This window comes from Toxotes jaculatrix, chromosome 4, assembly GCF_017976425.1.
Source record: "Toxotes jaculatrix isolate fToxJac2 chromosome 4, fToxJac2.pri, whole genome shotgun sequence".
NCBI classification, from domain to species: domain Eukaryota; kingdom Metazoa; phylum Chordata; class Actinopteri; family Toxotidae; genus Toxotes; species Toxotes jaculatrix.
This window is the reverse complement of record NC_054397.1, coordinates 3,351,635-3,376,502: the sequence shown is the minus strand read 5'-3', so window position 1 is coordinate 3,376,502 and position 24,868 is coordinate 3,351,635. Positions and strand designations below refer to the sequence as shown.

General features: G+C 39.0%; 2 protein-coding genes across 2 annotated transcripts; both read left to right on the top strand.

Moving 5' to 3' along the window:
• Positions 1-7,368: 7,368 nt before the first annotated feature.
• LOC121181366 (enteropeptidase-like) lies at positions 7,369-19,104 on the top strand. The gene is made up of 12 exons (XM_041037298.1): positions 7,369-7,408; positions 7,645-7,831; positions 7,965-8,147; positions 8,246-8,307; positions 8,841-8,998; positions 9,126-9,272; positions 14,424-14,469; positions 15,826-16,015; positions 16,242-16,454; positions 18,341-18,402; positions 18,636-18,781; positions 18,901-19,104. Exons 1-12 carry the CDS (start codon positions 7,369-7,371, stop codon positions 19,051-19,053), a joined length of 1,587 nt encoding a protein of 528 aa, XP_040893232.1. The 3' UTR covers positions 19,054-19,104.
• A 1,191-nt stretch (positions 19,105-20,295) lies between these two features.
• Positions 20,296-23,968, top strand: LOC121180056 (kallikrein-8-like). Its single transcript, XM_041035180.1, has 6 exons — positions 20,296-20,387; positions 22,058-22,235; positions 22,317-22,511; positions 23,027-23,079; positions 23,288-23,445; positions 23,554-23,968. The coding sequence occupies exons 1-6, from the start codon at positions 20,336-20,338 to the stop codon at positions 23,704-23,706; spliced, it is 789 nt and encodes a 262-aa protein (XP_040891114.1). The 5' UTR covers positions 20,296-20,335; the 3' UTR covers positions 23,707-23,968.
• Positions 23,969-24,868: the final 900 nt, after the last annotated feature.

Sequence of the window (24,868 nt, the reverse complement as noted above, 5' to 3'; positions counted from 1 at the left end):
GGACCTCTGTGGAATGTTGTTCAACTCTTTTCTCTCCCCACATTTTCTGTCATCTGTCCACTGGCGACTCTTCATAAAATACCCAAAAAAGACAGGCATGTAAATTTTACTCCCTGTACAGCCAAGCTAATCACAAATCACCATTTTTAAGTTGCAGTTGGTGTACAGATTAAACAAGTAAGATGTTAGTTAGTGAACTTTTGACGTGTTAACGGCTAACTGCCTCCTGGCACCAACTCCATACTTAATTTATGGATACTTAATGTACAGTCATGACAGTGGCACTGTTCTTCTCACTTTCAGCAAGACGGCGAATCAGCATATTTCCCAAAATGTGAAGCTAATAAATACAATTACATTAGACATGAAAAAAATGAAAGAGATAGACACCACTTTTGAACAGTAAAGGAGAAAGAATGGACACAGAGACCAGCTGATGATACTGAATGACAATGTCAACAGTCAAAAGTTAAAAAAGTTTTTTCCGATCTCAGCCCAGTGGCTTGTAGAATACTAAACTACTAATCAATTTAACAACCCTCCTTCCGTCACAACAAAAACAAGCCGGCACCACAACAAAAACAAAACGCGTTTAGTTCTATTAGCGCAAGACTTGTTTATGAAGACATACTGGCTTCTTAATAACCACCCGGTCGCACAAAGGCACACCTTCATCCCTCACAGCGATGGCTAATAATTGGTGCTCTGTTAGGAACAAAATGCTCTGACCTATGGAGAAAAAATAACACAGGCATGTCCTCAACAGCCTTGACTTAACAGCATTAATGAGGATGTGAGGATGATGGGAAGAGGAGAGGAAAAAGGAAGGAAGAATAATTTACAGTGCTGCAGGATACAGGAGGAAATTGTGAGGAATAAAATAAAGTGAGAAGTATTCATAACATTAGCAAGGGAAATATTGTACATTATATATTGTTTACCATATTGTATAGAGTGTTTTCCCGCTGTATATTTGACAGTTTAAGTTTAAATAATGAAACATAAATGTAATGAAATAGGATTTCATTACACTGGCTTCATTTCAAGCTAAAGAGCAGGTAGGAAAGAAACACCACCACCTCAAAGCCGTCCTCTCTATTCAAACATATCTTGAAATATTGGTTCACATGAATCTTGCTCTTTTTGTTCCTATATAGTTTCTTTCCAGGCCGAATGTAAGATCCAGTAGCCAGAGGTCAGGGCCCCAATTACAAAATGTAAATGCCAGAGGTTAGTATGTGATGTGCAGCTGTGAGATGCCCTGAGCCACTTAATACTTCAACATATGCGAGTACACACACTCACATAAACCAGCAAATATGCAAATATTAGTTTTTATTAGGTAAGGTAAATTCTTTTAACATTTAGTCTGTTGTCTTAAAATCAAAGCAACACAGGGGCATCTGATATGGTCTTTACAGTGATTCAGTGATTTGATTTAACTTTTATATCAAGGATAAAAATATTTTATTCCAACTGAACAACCACATGAAAAAAATAATCCAACCCTAACTTCATATAAAAACTCTGCATACAACCCTATTTGAGTCCATATAGGTAGATTCTTATTTGTAGAAGTTAAATTCAAAACTATATTAAAAAATCATCTGATTAACCATAGTCCTGCTGTGCTAAAAAAGAAAAACTCCTGAAAACCTCCTTTGTAACAGAGTAAATATGCGTAAGAAAAGGACCGATCTGGGGATTTCTGCTAATCGTTAATCATAACAATGGCAGCCTGAAGGACAGAAATGCAGGTTTATCACCAAAAATCAAAATCCCTTGACCAGCTGGTACAATCTGGACCGGGAAAATCAACACCTTAAATAGTTACATGAACATACATGTAGAGGTGGAGTGTGCAACATGTATCTTCTTCTAAATCATCAATCATGTGATCACTTCCCTACATGCTCGTGATATCACCCTCCCAACACCCTCCCATCCTAATCTCTGACACACACAATAAGAGCAGACAGACAATCTTTCTTCCCAAAAGGCATCACCTCTTTTGTCTGCCATTCTATGCTCAGGTCTAAGAAAAACTTCCTGGGAGATGTTGCTATGGCGATGGCTGATCAAAACAAGGCCCAAAAGGCTCCGGATGGAGCAAGTGAAAGAGATAAACAACAGAGTCCAAATGAATGGTGATTGAAGAGCCGGTGCTCTTTACATTCAAATACAAAGGCTACAATGACATACGCTGAGCTTTGTGTGTGAGGGGACAGGTGTGTGTGTGATGTGCATATGTGTGTGTGTGAATATGAAATCTATGTCCTCTGTGCGTCTGCTGGGTGCAGATTATATAGGTTTCAAAATATGTGAAGGCTGATTCCAGCTGAAATTGTATTTTGTTCTTGTTTAAATTGTTCAATTCAAGTTTAAACTGACTTCCACCATGTTTTTTATGGTTTGTAAATAGTGGAATGATTCTAAAAGAGACTCTAAACCTGTGCTTTTGAAATGGCATTTAATCCTTAATTTCATAATTCACATCTCACACTAGCCAATCACAATTTTTGTGAACCGTGCAAACACCTGAAGGCGAGGTAAAAACATGGAGTCACACATGACACAAGGACAAATTTACTTTCATGCAAAACTGGTCATTAGTTATCTCTCAGCTTCTTCCTCCACACAAACAACTCACAAACAAGAGATGACAGAGAGAGAGAGAGAGAGAGAGAGAGAGAGAGAGAGAGAGATGGGGAATTTCACGCTAGTTAGTGTGATTGTTAACATATTGATCAACAGGTTGTACAGAGTGCAGTAACAATGCAATGTATGTCCAATGCATGTTCTCCATGCAACATATCGTCCTGGCCTGTTCAGTTTACACTGTGAGAGCAACAATGAAAATATTAAACAAATCAACTGAGTGGGACAGAAATTATCTGAGGTGTAGTGATCTTCTCTCTGTGTGAGCAACGACACATGCTAAAGATGTTTATGCAGAGCTGTTTTCACTCCTATTTTAAAAAGATTCTTCTATAGAAAAAGCTGGAGGAACAGGGAAAAAGCACAGGTGCAGTTTGTACAGGCAGGTTTAAAGCATGACCTGCAGGAGCTTTTGTGGTTACCAAGAAAACAAGTCCACAAGCTGAACATTATGCAGCGTTTTATCACTTAATTGCCTCAGTTAATGTCCTTGCACTTCCTGCTCATTATGTTATGGTAAATGAACTGCACTTATACGGCACATTTTTACCTTTGCAGTTTATGTAGTGCTTTAGGACGGGATCAATACTGGAGACTCTGTGTTGCTATTGGAATTCATTGTACCTGCTGTGAATCCAAGCTTCAGTTGCTACGCTCATTGATAGAGTAAATTACAGTGGCGTGCTCCTTTAACATCAGTTTCCACGCTGCTGCATCTGTACGTTTACAGGCATCAGTTGGTCACATTTCTGATAGCAATTAACCTCTCGCATTGATAAAGGAGCACGTATAAAGAGATGGCAATCACATACAGATACATCTTCAATAAACAGCCACGCAGCCTGTGAATAAATTCCAGCAGCTGAATTTTCTGAATGCAGGCAGTGCTGTTATATTAACCGTATTGTTGACTCGCTGCGTATGAGAGGCCTCTTCATGATTACAGGGTTGATACCGGGGGTGAAGAGATGCTTCCTCCTCACTGAAAACTGTATTGGTGCCGGTGTGATTACCTCATAATTGTCGAAGCCACAGCTTAGTGCAAACAACCTGCTGATGTGATGGAGAGAGCACAAGGTCACCATTAAAACAAATGGCCCGTCTGGTAAATATTTAGCCAGTGAAATTAATTCATACTTATTGCTCAAAAAGCCAAGCATTACTGTTGCCTCCAGCGAGAGCATTTTAGGGCATTTCCATTGTTTCTTTTACGCTCTGTCTGGTTTGTAATTAAAAGTTGGTCCCATTTGGTGGGTTTTTGACGTTGAAAATGAATTTTCTTGGCATTTTTGCAAACCTTTGCCGCTGATACTGAGCCTGGGGCACTTTATATTGAAAGAGACCTCTTCACCCATGTTTCACACGTTTTAGACAGTGATAACTCCATGTACACATACACCTGATCTACCACATCTGATGCTACAGGAGACAAAATCACCACTTCAAAGTCACACCCCCAAGCAGAGAAAATGACTGACATGAAATAAACATCAGTTAGAAGCCACTACTATCATGTTTTGGGTTTCCAGCTCCATCATACCGTATTTTAACAGGAGCATACTGCAATGCTTTTACAAAGGCAAACAAGTGGCACCACATACACTCACACACTGGGTGATCTTCCTTTCAAGGAGACAATGGGCTAATTAGGTGTATGTATTGGTTATCTAGCTGACAGCTGATCGACAGATGTTTCTGTTATTTTCCGAATGATTCCTCTCGAGAACAAGAAAGTGTAAGTGGAAAGGAGATACACCATCAGCTAATTGGTGATCCATCAGTCTTATTCCCCAGGGGGGTCTATTTCCTCCTGTTCAATTAACGGATTTGAGGGGCTGGACCCTGTCTACAGCCCCGCCACATCGCTGCCTCCACGCTTTTCATTACAAAGACTGACAAGAGCTCACAGATGAGTCTGGGTCTGATCAATACTCCTACAGGCTTGTCATGCTAATGCAAACACTCAAAACCCCAACGAGCTCACACATATACATACAAAGATAAACATACAGGTGTGCTCACATACGCACATGTTCAAAGTAATTTTTCTTTGAGTGAGAGATTAAAAAAAAATAAGATGAAGTCTTTCCAGCATCCACAGAGAACATGAAGAAGACTTTTAAGGAAGGCAGCAGTGTTTTGTTAACATATAATGCCACAGTGATTCTAAACACAATATCAGCCGCAATTAACTCTTCCCACACAGTGTGCAGCGCACATGCAGTCCATACAAATGCAGGTAATTACAGGCCAAATTGGCCAGATGAACAGAATAGAATAAAAAGCCTTAAAAGCTGCATTAGGGTGGATGTTAACCAATTAAATAAAAAGCTCCTGTGTTTCCCCAGACAGATGCAGAGAGAGGGAGGGAGAGAGAGAGGGGGGGAGGGAGAGAAGGGACATGAAAGATTTTTCTCTATTTGACTGCTGTTCATTTATTTAAGCAGCAAGTCTTCAGTAACAGGTACAAACTCAGATGAGAAGAACAGAAGAGTTCAAACACTGGATATGCAGCATGTGCTGCAGTTTGTGTCTTATCTGGAGCAGAGCAGGTTTTACATTCATCATTTTGCCATGATTTGTAATGCTCTGCTCTCTCCTCCTTTCCTACCACCTCCATCTCTTTTCCTGTCTTTATTTCACATCTTCTTTCATCAGCTCCTTTCTTTACTCTAGTTTTCCCTCCATGTCTCACCTCTCACCCCTCACGGAAACTTCTCTGCCCTCCACTTTTTTCCACCTCTCTCTCCACTCGTCTTATCTCATCTCATCTCATTTCACACTTTTTCCTTTCCCCTTTTCCTTGTCTCCACTTCTCCATTCCTTCCTCTGGTCTTCCATTCAGTGGTCCCCAACCTTTATTCCCATGTGACAGCCCCCTCCACCCCCAGAACCGAGCTTTGACACTGCACTGTCCACCCAAACGTGCACATGCATGCGTCTTTATGAAAGAGAGAGAAAGAGAAGGAGAGAGACGATCACCAGCCAGATGGTGAGAGATTTTCCACAGTGTTGATAAATAACGTGACTGAAACTTATCCCAGACATACAGAACAATACCTGACGCACCTGACATGGAAACATAAGAAAAGACAATACAACAAGCTGTGAGCAAAATAAACAGAGTACGCAATGTTTCAATGAGATGACGACCGATATAAAAAAATGTCTCTGAACACAAAGAGCCTTGTGTAGAATTACAATGAGGCGGTAACATTTAAATTCACATTTGGATATTCAAAGTGTGCCCAAATCTACAACCACAGCGTGATAAAATTAAGAAGATAAAAATTCAGTGTGAATTTTATAGACTCACCTGAGCTCATCTGTTTGTTTAAGCCAACGGAAAGAGGAAATATTTTACTAAGTAACTGACATAAACTTATCAAAAACCTCCTGTTTAATCTCCAGTGGACAGTAAAATAAAATTAGATAAAAATGAAAATAGTGTGAGCAGAGTTCAGCAGAGGCAGCGACCACATCAGGCAAAACTCACCTCTACCCGCATCGTCTTCGCTGCTCTCGCACCGGAGCGCCCCCGTTACAGTCCGGTTCAGGGTAAATTTAATTTACTGGTGAAATGTCGCGTTACTGAGCTCTGTGAGCACAGGGAGCTGCGAGAGCAGCCTCCACCCCCCGGAGCCCCCTACACACACACACACACACACACACACACACACACACACACATTTACTCACCCCAAAAAAGCAATTATGATGTTGATGATGTTATCATCATGTTTTGTTACTACATAGGAATGACTGTTACGCCTGAGACAGCCTTTGGTTCTCTCCACTCTGCAACTGCATCTGTAAAAAATAACACAAACCCAAAAACAAGAGCCTGAAAAGGACCTAAAGGAGTCTAATTAACTCCTCCGCCCTCTTCGTCGATGTGTAAACTGTAGATGCCTACTTCAGTTTAATCCTGTTTGCTAAGACCAGAAATGTATTTTTAAAAAGCTTAAATATCAGTATTAAGTAAAAATAATGCCAGGTGACCCATCGTGTTCATTTTGACTTTTTGACATAAAAATATTAATTTTTGCAACGAACAAAAGCCCTGACAAAAGAAAGATCTCTGAAACATGCACAGACGCCAAATGCAAGTGCCAAGAAACAGAGGCCCAGGTGTCAGACCCTCTCCCATGTACACATGAGGAGAATGTGTAAAAAACAAAAAACAAAGGCAGTTTGGCTTTGGAGGATGATCCTAACTGGGCTCTGGTGATGTCCCTGGGACACAGCTGAAGACGTTTTACAAGGAGATGTTTGTGTGAGCAGATACTTGTAGTACAGCCTTATGGTACAGTTGTACAGTAACTTAATTACTTTAAATAAGTTCCTCTGGAAAACGTCAACTTATTGCTAACTTTTACTAATTGTATGATCTTAAACTGATCAAATATCTGTTTATTACTTGAAAGCACTGTGATACTGGCCTCAAAATTTTCTATTCTGTCTGCTCAATAAAATGCAACTGGGGTTTTAAATCTTCTCTTAATCAGTCATTTTCCTGCTGTGGCTTTACACATGACAAGAGTAGGAACACTTGATAAGTAATCAGAAATTTGCATTACTCCAGAGCTTTGTAGTCATTGTGGTTGTTCATAAAACTTCACGTGATTGGTGGCTCAAAAGCCAGCGAGTCAAAGTGAACGGCTTTAAAAATGCCACCACTGTTGCACCAGGAGGACAGTCACTGAACGAGATGTTGGGTATGGCACCTCTTCTTCTTTTGCTGTGGGTCGGTGAGTGGTCAACAAGTTCTTACTTTAATCACTGAGAAAGGGTTGTATTTATGTAAATGTTATGGGTTTTTTTTAAGTAAAAAATATGTTTTATGTTTAGTTGATTTATCAGACATGGTTTTATTACAGGCATATTCTCTTAGGACCTAGGGTAAATAGTTCTTTGCCATTTATGGTAATGAATTGTTCTCAAACCATTATTCTTATTCACACTGGTGAAGGACTTTCTCTTTCAGGTGTCACAGTGAGCACAGAGGTGGATCTGCAGAAGAGAATCATCGGAGGTCAACAGTGTGGACCAGATGAGCGTCACTACCATGTCAGGCTGAATTCAACTAATACAACACATGAGAGCATGTGTGGTGGCTCTCTGATCAGTGACCAGTGGATTCTGACTGCAGCTCACTGCTGGGAACCAGGATGGTGAGAAAGTGATGGTTTTACTTAAAAACAAACAACTTGCTTGGGTTCATGTTCAGTAATTAATGATTAGCAGCATTAAAATCATATATTCACAGTAATTCAGTGATGTTTCTCTTTAACCTCTTACTTGTAGGACTATGTATGCAGAGTTAAATGTGCATCCTGACCCAGACCGTAGACAAGAGGTGGAAATCAGAGCAGCACCTGTGATCTTTACGGACAATGCGGGGGGACATGACATCATGCTACTGAAGCTGCCTAACAGAGTTCCGTTCCAACTTGTTCCCTTGCCTGACTGTAATAATCCTCCCAATATGTGAGTAGCGATCTTTCTGGCAAATGTGAAAATAAAATCAAGAATTAGCTAACAAAGTGCTTATTATATTTTCAAACTGTTTCAAACCTTTTTTTCAGTGGTGCTATGGTGCAAATCGCAGGTTACGCTTCTAGAATAATGGGCCCAAATAATGAAAGACGTGAGATTCATTTTGATAATTTGATGAATATAAGTATATATCTTATCTAGTGTTCTTATTTTGGTAAAGGACATATCTACACTGTTGCCCATAAAGTTGGGATAAAATATATTTTACCTCTTCTCATGAAATGATTACAACAATGTGATTTATTCTTGATAGATAAAGCATATATCTTCTCAAAACTTTATTGATCAGTCTCTTTCAACGCGATTACTGATGTGTATAAATAGGAATAAAAAGAAGAATGTGTCTGAAAACAAAATGATTCCAACTTTATGGGCAACAGTTTAAATACCGTTTGTATTTTGTCTTTAAATTTTGTTGCTTATTAATTATACTGTATATATGTATTTGTATTGACACTTTCTTTGATAAAGCAGATTTTACATAATCTCTTTTTAATTCTTTACTCAACATTCTTCAAATATGCTTGGATGTATTTTATAAAACCATGCATAAGTATAAATAATGCTGGCTTCATAATTATTGTTGTACAAGTTTTGTGGTTAAGACTTTTCTTTTCTCATCAGAACCTGGTAGATCAAATACTCTCCAGTGTGCAAACATTGAAGTGGTCGATTGTCAAGGGCTCGGAAACGGGTTCCCGCACAACCATCCAAGAGACCATGGGAGACCCAGACATCAGCAGTGGTTCTGTGGCCAAACTCCTGGAGTGGACGTATGTTACGTGAGTTGGCCTGGCTACTAACTGTAACTTTTCTATTCAGCTGTTACCAGTTTTACCTCTTTAATATAAATAAGTATTTCACTGCATGAAGCAAGAATGTCTAACAATATATATGTCTCTCTTACAGGGGGATTCTGGTGGAGGAGTGGTGTACAAGAGGAGGATTTACGGTGTCATTTCATTCACTGGTAATGGTACCCACGCCTGTGTTAGAGCAGCTGGATTTGTGAACGTCTGCCATGAGCCATACCTTCAGTGGATCCAAAATATTATTGCCTGACCAGAAGAAATGCCTGTTTAACTGTGGTTAGCTGTGAGATGTCTTGTCATTTAACAGGCAATTCACATTTCTTAAAACTGGTGATAAATTTAACCCTTATGTTGTGTTCCAGTCAAATTTGACTGATTTAAGATTTTTATCATTGAAAAATGTAATTAATTTGATCTGACTGACATAAGACTCCTTGACTTGGTCCACAAAGAGGATTTCAACACACAAAATAAATTGTATTAATTTGCATGCAGTTTTGTGTGTTTTATTCAACTTTTGTGCACTCTTGGTGTTTCCAGTCAAAAGTGACCGGTCATTAGAAATGAATGGGGGAGACTACATTTAGTGTAAAAACTGAGCTCAGGTATATCCTCATTTGTCAGATGGACACATACATGTACGTGAACACACGCACACACATGCACACACCTTGGGTTCCCTGGCAACCACTACAGGAAGAACCCTTGCCCAATAGAGCAATGGGAACAACACCTGTTGGCAGTTCTCACAGACAGATGCAGCATAGCTTCAATAATATTGAACTTTTCTCATAGCCTTGGTATATAATGCTTTTTTGAGGCCTTGCTCACAGTTCTTTGTGTGGCAGCACCATGGCAGCTCCATATACAATAAGTGAGGCTCTTGACTATGTATTTTATCACCACACTGGTGAGGAGGAGAGAGGCCAGGAAACGGTGAGGATGGATTAGAGCTCAATTTGACCCAAATTAGTTTGTGATAAACAGTATAGTATGTTTCATCTGATTATTTCTTATATTCAAAATAATCCAGAAAGGGGCAGTGCGGAGGCGCAGTGGTTGGCACGGTCGCCTTGCAGCAAGACGGTTGTGGGTTCCAGCCCCGGTCTGGGTCTCTATGCAAACTCTACGCAGAGTTTGTATGTTCTCCCTGTGTAGAGGGTTGCATCAGGAAGGGCATCCGGCAAAACAACGTAAAAATTTAGAATCATCAGTTTTGTATAATTCTCTGTGGAGACCCCCTGACGGGGCACGGCTGAAAGTGGAACAACAATATTCAAAATAATCTGGAAATTATGTTTTTTAAAACTCGAATGTGCAAACATTAGGGTGGTCAGTTGTCAACAACTCAGAAACTGTCTGCGGATCAACAGTCCAAGACTCTATCTGGAGTGGTTCTGTGGCCAAACTCCTGGAGCGGATGCATCCAAAGTGAGTTGGCACGTCTTCTAACTGTAACTTTTCTATTGAGCTTTCATTTAAGTTTTACCTCTTTAATATAAATATATATTTCACTGCATGAAGCAAAAGTCTCTAGCAATATATATGTCTTTCTTACAGGGGGACTCTGGTGGAGGAGTGGTGTACAATGGCAAGATTTACGGTGTCAGTGCATTCACTGGTAATGGTGACTATGCCTGTGTTGAAGCAGTTGGATTTATGAACATCTGTCATAGGCCATACCTTCAGTGGATCCAACAAACTGTTGCCTGACCAATAAATAAACAAATAAATAAATAAATAAATAAATAAATAAATAAAATGTTGGTTTAACTGTGGCTGTCAGATGTCTTATCATTTAACAGGCATTTTACAATTTTAGGCTTGTAATAAATTTACAATTGGCTGGTTTACAATAAATGTTCAACTATCATTTCCATTTTTTAGAAATTCAAATCAAACACTACGGTACATGTTCCCATATGTAAAGTCAACAGAATTTACCTGTTAGTATACAGTCACTGTGTGGAAAATCTACAAAGGGACATTAATAATATTCTGCTCTTGTTGTGGTCTGCCCCTATGGGGACTGTGTAAACTCTTTTGGACGTTTGTTAAACTACTTTTGGGATGTCTTTGGGCCTTTGGTTTCTCGAACTCAGTTTACTAGTTTCCTGTTTTGAGGTGTTTTCTTTTTTTGTTCTCGTTTTAGTTTCTAAATATGGTTCAGTAGTTCCTTATTTTATCACTCTAATCTTGTTTTGGTTTTACATTTCCTGTTTTATTTTGAAGTCTTAGCCCTTGTGTATCAGTTCTCAAAGTACTTCCGGTGTCTAGTTTTCCTCTTTTTGTGGCTGTCTGCCCCGCCCTAATTGGTTTCACCTGTTGCCTATTGCCTTGTGTATATTAGTGTTGTTGTTCCCTTGTGTCGGTGTTTGTTGTCTGGATCTGTTCCTGAGCCTGCATCTCTGTACCTCTGTCTGTACCTGGAGTCTATGTTTCTTAGTAGTCTTGCCCGTATTCCTGCCTGTACCCCGCCCCCCCCCCGGCTTTGACTGCGGTTCCCCTTTTGGATCAGCTCTGTCTCCTTGTTTACTTCAAGTAAGGACTTTTGAGTTTTTGGGACTTGAGTTGTGTTTGAGAGTTTTTCTACATCTGGGATGATAAACAAAATGACTGTCTTTGTCTTTGAAATAAAAATGATGAGTCACAATCATTTGACGAGTGGATGGATTGCTGTTGTTTTTATACTTCCAAGGTTACAGAACAAACATACATGAACTTATTTTTGTACAATCTAAACTTACAATTTACAGCTTATAAACATATAGTGCCTATAATATATACTATTAACACAGACAGACCTGTGTTGTTATTGTCCAGAGTTGAGCCAAAAATAATTGTATTTTGATTTGAGTTTTTTTGACTATTTGATCTAAGGACTAGTGCTGAGAGGTTCATCCTGCCAGAGTCATATTTAGTTTTCAAATACCGGGTGCTGCACATCTTTAAGGCCACAAGAGTGCTCTGCACACTAACTCCCACTGATATTGAGTGCACGTAATATGCAATATGCATTATTATCCACTCAAAACTATTATTGTATTGGTGCTACATGTGTATTATTTTTTATAGTGAATAGGCAACAACATAACTGACTCATCTGTACATGTATATAGATATACAGTATATATGTGGTAGTATTTATTGTAGAATTGTCATGAAATGCATTTTATAGAACAACTGACTGGTTCTTTTTCTTCTAAAATGGCTGTCTATGAAAATCTGTTATTATTATGATTTATTTATTTTTACAATATTTTGTAACAACATCAATTTTTTTTGTTTATATATTTCTCATAAAGTGTTGTACAATACATGTTTCAGCACTTACCAAGACCTGTCTCTTCCAATATGGACAGACATTTGGCAAGTTTCTGTGAATATCCTCTAATTAATTAAATTATAATTGTCCATGTTACTGTGCCTGAATTCTGGATATACAGAGGATGGATATCATTGTGTGGCTCTGTATTTCAGGAAACTGAGTTTGAAATGAAACAATGACTAAGGTGAAAGTGTGTTCACATCCATATTTAGTCAAAGGTTTCATTGTAAACAATATGAACCAGGATTACTCGCATTATCTGTAGAAAATGATGTTCTCTCTTTCTAAGCACTTCTCCCCCTTCTCAGTTCTGCTGTGAGGGTGACTGACTGTTTTTTCTTGGTCTTCCTTCCTGTTCACTCTGCAAGTCAGAATGAAATATCAATAGCAGCACAAGCTCTCAGCTTTGACTGTACGCAATACGCACCAAGATACCACAGTATACACCATGACAATACACGGAGTCCTGTGTATGGTCATGAAATCTAATCTCACCCTTTAAGAAAATGTTTTCTTCCTCTAATATAATGTACAGTACCATAAGTATTTAAACAGTTTAAACAATTGTTTGTTCCTCTGGCTTTATCTTTCATATCCATATTTCAAGAAACTACTGGATTCTATGTAAAATACTGGATTCTAAAGCACCAAGTTTCAGCTTTAACTTGAGTAGGTTGCTATCAACATAGAACGGTGTGGCAGATATTGCCCTTTTTAACCACAGAGTGCCACCTCCCAGGTCTTACAGTCCACAGGCATTGTGCCTCTATGTAACACTGAAGAGGATATAGTTGTTTAGACAATGTGCTCCAGGACATGGGATTGAAATGAAAGAATTACCAGGGATCAAATACTGAATTTCAGCTTTGAGGGTCTTTGAGGGTGTTCACATCCATATTGAGTCAACAGCCAAAGACTTCTACCCACAAACGACCGTCTCTCTTTCAGCCCACTTCTTCTCCTTCTTACTTCTGCTGTGAGGGTGACTGGCTGTTTTGCTTTGGTCTTCCTTCATCTAAAATCTTCATGTTCAATCTGCAAGTCAGAATGAAGGGTCAAAACAACACAAGCTCTCTGAGAGGTTTTAATGATAACAGCTTTACTAGGAAACAGTCTGTACCCTGATACTACAAATATATGGATCCGTTTATATTGTAAAGAAACTCAGCCAAGTAGTCATTCAGTGATCTGCCTTCTTCTTTTATTTAACTTGTGAAACATTGTCAAAAATTGTTAAATCAGTGTTGACACTGTGTCACGGTGTTGATCAAGTTCTAACTGTAATCTAAATGCTGGTCCTCTAACACTGTCCATTGCCAACCCTGTTTATATCATGTTTTATATGCTGCATGTCCTCCTCCTCCTCTCCTCCATCCCCAGCTGTCCTGTCTTTCGTCTTTTCCTCCTTTCACCCAGCCCGGCCATCGGCAGGAGGGTCCCCCATATGAGCCAGGTTCTGTTCAAGGTTTCTTCCTGTTAAAAGGGAGTTTTTTCTTGCTACTCTCACCTTAAGTGCTGATCTGGGGTCAGGCTCTGGGTCTCTGTAAAGCACTTTGAGACAGTTTTGATGGTAGAAGGTGCTATATTAAAATTTAATTGAATTAAATGTTTTTAATGTTTTTGAAATATTTTTAATTATCACTCAGAGTTACTGTATGTGGCAACTCAAGTGTAACAGTGCTGTAACAGTAAATCATAAACATTTGGGGAAGAGGAGCAGAGCTGCTATTTAACACAATAAAGACTATGCATGTAATGAAGGAGGAAACTGTTCATTTCATTCACTTCAAACTGACTGAAATTGGATTAGATTGGAGAAGTAAAACAAATCTTTAAGGTTGATAACTAATGTCAGTGTTATTGTAGCATGACTCTCTCACTGGTACAATACAGCAAGAATTGATAAAGATCACATGTTAGCATAAAGGGGAAGATGTTTTTGACAGTGGGCTTGCATCAGTAAATCTTCACAAGGTGATTGGTCTCTCAAAGGCCAGCAGGACAGTGTGAACAGACTTAAAAAGCCACGGCTTTTGCACCTGGAGGACAGTCATTACAGAGTGAATGATAACGATGGCTCATCTTAAACCTCTTCTCTTTGTGCTGTGGATCGGTGAGTGATCAACAATTCTCTTTACATTTTAATTCACACTAAAGCCTGTTCAGACATGGAATACATAACATTTCTGGCTTCATCAGTTTAAGTCCTTTTGTCAGTCAGACATTGTTGACTTTTACATTGATGTTCTTTATGGCTTTATTCAGACATGACTGCACATTTACAGAAAGAGACAATTATCGAGTGATATTTGGGAAATGATGCACAAAGGGGAACAAAGAGACAGGAAAAGTAGAGAGTAGTGAGTTAAAAGTGTCAGAATGGCAAAAAAAGAAAACAGCCTTTTCCCTTTTCCCATAAAGGTTAACATCACAAACTATAATAAATAAATAAATAAATTCTCACAATCATGATGATCAACTGATGAGTAGTTTTTGCTAAATGTATCTGTTCTGCATTAGCTCAGCCCTCTGCACAGATATCCAAATAGGCTTGTTTAAACTTGTTTACAAATATGATGTGTAGGGCTACATCTGCAGGAAAAAACAAAGAAACACACATTACTGTAACCATAAAAATGAGCGACCATGAGGAGAGTCAGACTTCCACACAGGACGATAAAACTGTGGCAAAAAGAGTCACACAAAATCCGTGATTTGGAAGCAGTGTGGATTTCTAAAACTGGATTAGCAGCAAAGTTAAAGCCCCTGCAAAATACTGTATTCAGGTGACCTGTGCTGTCGAAGACAAGAAACACAACAAACCACCATCTGAAAAGGTACCATCCCACCAAGTACACAGACAGCCAAAGGCTGTGGTCCCAAACTGCTAGCACTAACACCCAAGTTTGAAAAAAGAAGCCTTTTGAAAAACATTTTTCAAAAATAGCACTACTTCAGTTTTTTTTAAACATTTGGTGTGAATGAACTTTGCAAATACACAAACAGAAAGGGCTGTTAGAGTTGTAAAAGTTTTTTTCTCTGTTTTTTTTTATCTGTTGCAACATGAAAAGAAAATTTGTGTTATTTTCTGATCTGATATGAATTTCCTCAACAACCTAAAATGAAAAGATATTTCTCTCTCTACATGTTTAACCTTGTGCTGCTGTAGTCTCTATGTTAATTTGACATCATTCAATTCAAAATTGTGCTGCATTGTAAATGGCATTCACACACATTCACACACTGATGGCGCAGCATCAGTTCATCGCTTCAGCATCTTGCACAAGGACACTTCGACACACTCTCTGAAGGAGACCTAACTTTATTCAGACATGACAGACAATCAGAATAATGTAAACAGATGCCTATCTGAAAGAGGATTAGGTAAATAGTTCCTTGCCATATACTGTAATGAATTGTTCTCAAACCACTGTTCTAATTCACACTGGTGAAGGACTTTCTCTTTCAGGTGTCACAGTGAGCACAGAGGTGGATCTGCAGAAGAGAATCATCGGAGGTCGACAGTGTGAACCAAATGAGCGTCACTACCATGTGAAATTGTTGGCAAAGAATCGTAACAACAAATGGTCCCTCTGTGGCGGCTCTCTGATCAGTGACCAGTGGATTCTGAGTGCAGCTCACTGCTGGGAACCAGGAAGGTGAGGAAAACCTACAAATTTCTACTCACAAATTCAAACCACATCTCTTGGAGTTTGACAAGACACAGCGAGAAGTGATCCTGTTGGCACATCATTCGCATTTGTGCTGTGTTTCAGCATTGCTGACCCAGTCAATCACAAAGTTATTTCTTTATTATAGATAGATCTTGATGTGTGTCATTGTGTGATGTTCTTCTTCAACCTTTTAACCTTTCCCTGCATGCAGGGAAACGTATGTGGTTTTGGGTGTGCATCCAGGTCCAGGTGTGAAGGTGGAAATCAAAGAAGAACCTGTGATTTATACAGAAAAAGACAGGAACAACAACATGAAGACCCATGACATCATGCTAATCAAGCTACAGAACCCATACACTGGTGCTCAGCCTGTACGTCTTCCTAAATGTCAGACGTGCCTGAAATGCCTTGAGGAGCCTAAAAAGTGAGTGAAGGATCGTTCTGTGTTTCTTTTAAAGGTTGCATCCATAATCACAGATGGACTGTTAGAGCTGATCTATGTTTAATTTGTATGTATCTGATCTTTGATTTAGCTTGACATCCTTGATATATGGTGTATTTTACAGAAAAACATGAGTGTGGCATGTAATCACTCAGACTTTACATGGGAAAACATCCCGTCTGAAGCCTCAAAATAGTTTCATAGTAGGAGCAGTTTTACTTCAAAGGCACAGAACCCTGTTGGATTTTTTTGTTTGTTTGTTTCTGTGCAAATAACAAATAGTCATGCTCACACAAAATAATGATGAATGAAAAATAATGTTTCTTTTAATAATAGAAGGGTTATAGAGTAGTAGAGTTATTTTTAGTTTTCAAATACTGTGTTGAACATCTATAAGACCGCAAGACTGCTCTGCACACTAACCACCACTGATATTGACTGCACATAATATGCAATATGTGTTATTATCCACTCAAAACATTATTGTTCTGGTGGTGCAACATTTGTCTTATTTTTATACCAAATACAAACACACAACTAACCCATATGTACAATTTAGATATACCGTATGTATGTGCCTTCCACAATCAAAACTGTCTCAAAGTGCTTTACAGAGACCCAGAACCTGACCCCAGATCAGCACTTAAGGTGAGAGTGGCAAGAAACTCTCTTTTAACAGGAAGAAACCTTGAACAGAACCTGCCGATGGCTGGGCTGGGTGAAAGGAGGAAAAGGAATAAGATAGGACAGCTGGGAATGGAGGAGAGGAAGACATAGACAGAAGACAGAAGGACATGAAGCATATAAAACATGATATAAACAGGGTTGGAAGTGGACAATGTTAGAGGGTCAGCATTCAGATTACAGAACAGTTAGTGGATACTGTGTGCTCAGCAGATTACAGTTATGATAGGAGACAGAGCACAGAAGCAAAAAGCTGTCATGACTGGTAAGTAGAGACACCTGCAGAAAGGTACAGAGAAAGAGAGACCAGAGACAAACAAGCACAGGACTACAGGAGAGAGGAGACAGAGTCAATGGCATGTAATAAAGACTAATAAATGTGAGAGTGGGTCTGAGGATAGAGAGAGAGAGAGAGAGAGAGGAGAGAGGTGCAGATGAGATGTAAGAAATAACCAAGAGATGCCAAAAGTGTTCAAACTGAAATGTGAGACAACTGATTTCACCAAAGGGCACTGAAAGAGATACTGAATATGTCCTAAAGCTGGTATCAGCAGCAGCTAAATTGAGTGGAGTTTACAGGTTTGTGGTATGGAACGTACTGTCTCAGCATCCAGTGCATTTATATGGCATGTCGTTAGTTTGGTTACATATAAACGTTGAGTCGGCAGGAGAAGGCAAGAGCTTTTATCAGTGTTCAGCTTCAGAGTGCAAACATATGGGATGCCAGCACCAGTACATACTGTACAGAACAGAATCAGATGTTTATTTTTGGCAAACACTAATGACAGACAGTGGTAGAAAAGAGTTTGATGTGGAATCAAAGGCTGTAAAATGAAAACTTCCTGTTTAATGTCTCAAACTTAAAAATCCTTTCTAAATGTCCAGAAAGATTAAACTCACAACACAATCTTGTTCCCACAAGAAAGCAACTTATCTTGTGCTCACAAGTTATTACTCAATGCAATATCTGTACAATGAACTCTAGAATATCTTTACAAAATACAAAATATAGGGACTTTGGGGGCTTTGGGGTAAAATAATGCTTACCCAAAGAGCAGAATGAGTATTTGGATCAGATGCTCTGTTAATGTCTTTTTTTCAAGCCATCTTTTTGTTTTGAAACCATTTTTTTTCTTTTTTCTTTTTTTTTTTTTAACTGTGTCTTATTTTTTGTTATTTTACAGAGGAAGACAAATTCAAGTTGCAGGTTTCGGAATGAATGCTGTAGACAAGAATAATCAACGATGTAAGGTTATTTATGATTATTGTAGGAATATTAAAATGTATGCTTATGTGGTTTAGCTTGTTTTGTTGCCATTTTATTTTTTATGGTAATATTACTTGAGTACATTCACAGAATATTACAGAACAATATTAGAGAAACAAATTTGTCTCTTTCCTCAGTTTTTTGAAAAACAAAAGACAGTTTATTGAAACAAGTATTTTCTTCTTCTTCTTCTTCTTCTTCTTCTTTTCTAGTGAAGAGCACTCCAAAAACTCTCCAGTGTGCCTATATGCCTGTTGTTGGTTGCCGGACAGTTAAAGATTCACTGGCATGGAATAAACCAGACATACCATATAAAAACTGGCTCTGTGTCAAAGCTGAAGCACAGGACATATGTCCAGTGAGTTGAGCTCTAATCTAAACTCAAGTCGTCTGTCATCAGAAGTCTGAAAATTTTAAGATAAATCAGGATTTCGTTAATTTGGAAAATGTGCAGTCATAATTCTCTCTCTCTCACAGGGTGACTCTGGTGGAGGAGCAGTGTACAACAACATGATTTATGGTATCATCACAGGTGGTCATGCCACACATGCCTGTGTGGAACCATCTCATATCTTGAGAGTCTGCGCATACATGAAATGGATTGAAGATACAACCGGCATCAAACCCTGAACTTCTTTCTGAACATTTATAATAAACAATCCATGAGATTCTGATGCTTCAGTGAACTTTGTGTGGTGGTGCTTTTTTTTCATCCAGAAAATATAAAAATGTGTTTTTTCAACAACAGGTAAACATTGGAAATGACTGAATGAAACATCTGATAATCTAAAAAAAAACAACAACAAACAAACAAAAAAAACCCGAATAAATTACAAAATTATAAACTGTTTGTAGTGCAGTGGTGTTCTATGTTCCCTTGACAAAGTATTATTTCAGACTGTCAAAGGCTCAGAGGCATAGAGTCCATGGTCCGTACATATCAGCACTGGTTCTGTGGTCGAACTCATTGAGTGGATTCATGTAAAGTGTGTTGGCCTGGCTTCTAACTGTAAATTCAGCTGTTACAAGTTCTACCTCTTTAATATAAATAAGCATTTCACTGCATGAACCAAGAATCTCTAACAGTATATATATCTTACAGGGCGATTCTGATGGAGGAGTGGTGTACAAGAGGAAGATTTACTTTGTCATTCCATTCACTGGTAATTCTTACTATGCCTGTATTGAAGCAGCTGAATTTACGAACATCTGTCATGACTTTGAGCATCTGAGGCCATTGTTTGGTCAATAAAAAAAAAAGAATGGATGACGCTGCTACTGATCCAAGGTGCTATGGTACTATGTTTCTTTAACCTCAAAAAGGACTGGTCAGGGCTTGAACTTCTCTTTTAAGATAACATTTTTCATTCAGTTCACAACTATGGTTAGTTAATATTGGTCAACTAAAACACTGGGTTAAGGTGAGAGAAAATCATGGTTACCATTCAAATGAAAGTTCAAATAAAAGTTGTGAAGGCAGAGGGAGGGGGCGTGGCACGTCTCCTTCATCACAACCCATATCAATTGTCCTTGGATGAGGGATCGAACCGGTGACCAAAGCCTCACTCTTTATTTGCTGCGGGGCACCCTATTTCCTGCAGTGGCTCCAGGTGGTCACAGTGTACAATACGTATGAAAGCTTCTAAGGATCTTTGGCAGTTTCAATGTCAGAAGTGTAAAGAACATGCCATTTAAGTCAGTGAGTTTACAGCGAAAAAAAAAAACAGTGCCTCTTTACGGCATGGCTTCATTTCAGTTCATTTTATGGACTGTAAGGGCAGGAACTGTTGATGGGCATGAAAACTTTGCATAAATGTGCAGGAGTCTGCAGCCAGTAGGACTGTGATGATAAGCCTTTATATATATTGACTTGTAGCCGCCACTGCTGTGACAGATAATCGTTACAGGGAGAATGACAGCAACGACTCAACTGATTCAACTGCTTCTCTTTTTGCTGGGGCTCGGTGAGTATTTAAATATTATCTACACTGTCATTTACACAATGTAATTTAACTCTTGTTTTAACAGTGTTATTTTAGTATTTTTGTCCATAACGCATTTTCCAATCATGTATTTTTATGTCTGGCTAATTTTTACATATAACATAAATGCTCCTCTCGCTCTCCCCTGCTCTGTTGCTATCAGTAGCTGGACTTGTCCGTATGGCAGGACATTATGAAAATTGTTTCATATGTTTAAGTGGCATTAAACCTCAAGGTCCTGGTGGAGTTTTTGTCCACAGTAACACACATCTGTTTCACTGCACAGCTTGTGCTCACAGATTGTCACTCTCTGTCTCAGTAAATGAGAGAACTTAAACACAGCGACAGTGCTGCAATAGCCTTATATTCAGCTGCAATGAAGGTACCTGGATGAGTTGCCAGTTCTACAAGTACGAACGTACACAGCAAGTTGAAGAGAGATACATTTTTTGATGTCAGTGACTTTTTGAGGAGAGTAGAGTTAACTATACTCTGAAGAGTTAAATCCCACACACTCAACTCTCTGTTGACATATAGTTGGTGTTAAAACCAAGTGTCATGGCGGAGTGTTTTCAAATTCATTACAATGACTTCAACGCTGCTTCGTCAGCTCTGTAACTCTGAACCTGGCTGTGACACTGACGGTGTTGAATCACCCCGCCCCGCTCCTCACATGCACCGGCAGAGTCTCCAGAGACTCCTCCTGTCCGCACTCGGTCCTCGGCAAACCCTGTATGTTGTACGGCAAGTAAATAATATGTGGTATGTTAAAGTAATAGTTTGATAGCGATATTTTCCTCTTGTTTTTTTTTCGTTTCGCGGTAAACTAACACAATTATGCCAACACACTGGTACAAGTCACCGCAACTCGTCCTAACTGCAGTAGCGCCATCTTATGCAAACATTTTAGTTAACTAAAACGTTTTCTTTCACGGCAGGTATAACTATGTGGGGATGTTTTATTTGGGGTGTTCAATAAGATAAGTCGGTTAATGCTAACTTGTCGGTATTTTGGATGAGCGTTTAGCTCGGATAAGGGATTAGCTAGCGTTAGCAAGCGTTAACGTGCTCGTTAGCTAGCGTTAGTGCTCGTTAGCTAGCGTTAACGCTAGCATGAACGCTAGCATGAACACTAATCACCTCAACCTGGGCTAGATGGTGAAGAAAAACAATGAGTGAGTGGCCGCTACTACATCTGTATGATATTACTTAGATTTCCTGTCAGAAAACCGTGTCTTTTTTTTTTAAGTTCCTGGTAGAAACAATCGGCAGACAGCTGTGAGCTAGAGGTCAGTTCTGTATGTTTTAAAATATTTTAAAATGTAAAGATGTTAATGTGGTGCGCGTTTTAAAATAAGTGTGTTTTAACCAAACGTGGCCTCGTTAATTTAGCAAACTTTATGTTGAGAAAAGGTAACACTGGTTGGTGTTAAGAAGTGTGATTTTTTTTTTTTACTCCTACTACTGACTAAAGAGAGTCAGTAGGTAACACTAAATTAGTGTTAAAGTACCAGCTCTTCAAAAAGAGTTAAATTAACACTTTGTGGTGTGGACCCATATAGAGACTTCAAAAGTGTTGAAATCAACTCTGACAGCGTTGACAGCAAACAGGGTGTAGTCGCAGTCACCTGGTGAGGGACTTTCTCTTTCAGGTGTCTCAGTGAGCACAGTGATGGATGTGCAGAAGAGAGTCATCGGCGGTCAACGATGTGGGCGTCAGTATCATGTCAAACTGAGGGGAGTTGCTAGTGGATCTCAGAACTTGTGTGGTGGCTCTCTGATCAGTAACCGGTGGATTCTGACTGCAGCTCACTGTCTGAAGCCAGGAAGGTGAGAACATGACAGATTAAACTTAAACTTAAAAATACTAGGGTTGTTTAATTTTCATCTTTAACCTCTGCCTGTGTGTAGGACTATGTTTGCAGAGTTAAGTGTGGATCCAGGAAGTCCAGCACGAGAAGTACAAATCACAGCAGAACCTGTGATCTATATGGACAAAGACGACAACAACAACAGCAGGTTACACGACATCATGCTACTGCAGCTCCCCAGCCCCACTGGCATTAAACCTATAGGTCTTCCTGACTGTGGACATCGTCCTAAAATGTGAGTTGGGATTATTTTAGTTTAAGAAATCTAGAAAAAATTGTTTGAAAAAAAAATGTTTTGACAGATACTGAAGCATGTAGAGCAGTAATGTATGCAACAGCATTCTGGAAATGTGTTTATTGGTGTTATTTTGTTGTGTTATGCTCTAAAGGATGAACAGCTAATAGGTGTTTTTTTTTTTGGCTTTAAAGTAAAATTATTCACACAGTCTGTGGCCCCATACACACATATTGCTCAGGTTTCTCACATTCAGATAAAAAACAGATGAGATGTGATACACTTCTATTTACATTTACCTACATACTGTATCTTTATCTGTATTTATCACAAATCTGAAGCTGCAGTTTGGCAAAAGATCTATCCATGTTAGTATGGAAGGTGAAAAAAGAAATCACATGTCCACGGAGTCTTCCATTCAAATGGGTCATAAGTTATCATTATTATTATGAAGTTGCTATTCTTGTTATGAGATCAGTAATGGTCTTATTGTTATTGTTGGTGTTATTTTCCAGGGTTCAGATTGCAGGACATGCTGCCACTACTGGAGGCCCTAATAATGAAAGAAGTGAGATCATTTTTGATAATCGATTAAAGTTAGTTAGCAATTTTAGCTGGTTACAGTAATATTGGTAACTCATTTTTATTTTGTAGGAAAATGTATTAAACAAAATGTATCTGAACTTTTTGAAACATTTTTTGAGATTAAATAAATTGCATGGAATTTTATAATTTTTCAGTGTATGAACGTTTTTCTTCTTCTTTTCCTTTTCTAGAACCAGGCAGATCACCAGATCTCCACTGTGCTGACATCGAAGTTGTCGACTGTGAAGACCTCAAAAAGACGTTGCAGACAAATTTCCAACAGGTCTACCAGGTCAAGGACTGTCAGCACTGGTTCTGTGGCCAAACTCCTGGGATGGATATATGTTACGTAAGTTCAGCATGACCTCTAACCTCAAATTTATCATTAAACTTTTGACTATTTTACAATGCGTACATCAGTATTTCAGTAACTAGGCCAAAATGATATCTCCAACAGGGAGATTCTGGTGGAGGAGTGGTGCACGGAGACGAGATTTACGGTGTCATTTCTTTTCTTGGCGATCCTGACAAAGTATGTACAACAGCATCTGCATTCATGGACCTCTGCAATCCAGAATACATAGACTGGATCAGGAAAACTATTACCTGACAGAAAAGATGTCTGATTCTTTTGGGAAATATAAACATGACTACCCTGATTCTAGCAAGGCTCAGACTGAGGTTGGAAAGATTTTATTCAGAGAGCAAAGCAAGGGATTGTTCTCTTTCTTATACTTTTACTTTTTATAGTTTTTACGGTTGCAGTTTGTTCAAATCGTGTAGTAAACCTGATCTTAATCTGTGTTTGTGTGCTCTGTTGTCTCCAACGCACTTTTTCTTTTTTCTTTTTTTTTCCAAAGCATTCAACCTGACTTAACATTTCCAGGGATGCCTGCCATGGCAGAGCACATTAATTCCTTGTCAAGGGAAGAGCATCCTTATTGATCCTCATCTAAGTTGTCAGCCCCACATTCTCTGCAATCATCAAGTCAAGGATAATCTGGTTTGAAAAGGCTGCCCACCTCACTGCTGCAAAGCAGAGGCCTTTTTACTGGCTGCTCTTTGAGAAATCAGTAATTCTCTGAAGAGGCTTTAGGGTGCAAAGAAAGAGAAATTGGTTAAATGTAGAGACATGCTTCTGACATATGACACTTTGGCTTGCACTTTGTCCACAAACTGACTGTATGTTGTCTGTGGACTTCTAAAGTCTTTGAGTGTGTTGTTCACATTACGAGAATCTTCTCAGCGAGTTCATTCACTGTTTTAGGTTAGAAACAGGTCCATTATCCACGTCTCGGTTTGACATGTGGGTTCTTTCTATATAGTACATGACCTTTGCTTAAATTACAGCCTCTGCACACTCATCTGCGGTGAAGGTTCAGTTTATATTTTCACACCCAATGAGTGTGCAGGGTACAGGTGTGGAAAGCATGCACCACTCCACAGCAGTACCACAGGTCAGACTCATCAATATAACTCATCTGTCACCAGAGGTTTTTGCACTTTTATACTGCTGCCATTGAACTTGCGCTGCTCTGACCTTCATCAGGTCTCGATGGGTTTACTTGTGACGTGTGAAGGTAGTGTTAGTTTCTCAAATCAAGGGGGGAAAAAAGTTTTGGTTCACGATTTATAAGGAAAGACAAACCTTTGAATATTTTTTTGGTATTTGCTGTTTGTTAAAGTCTAGTTATATCATGATAATGTGATGCAGCTAACAAGATAAGAGAGTCATTTTGCCCTTGATCGTGTCTTTAGCTCAGGCTTTGAGC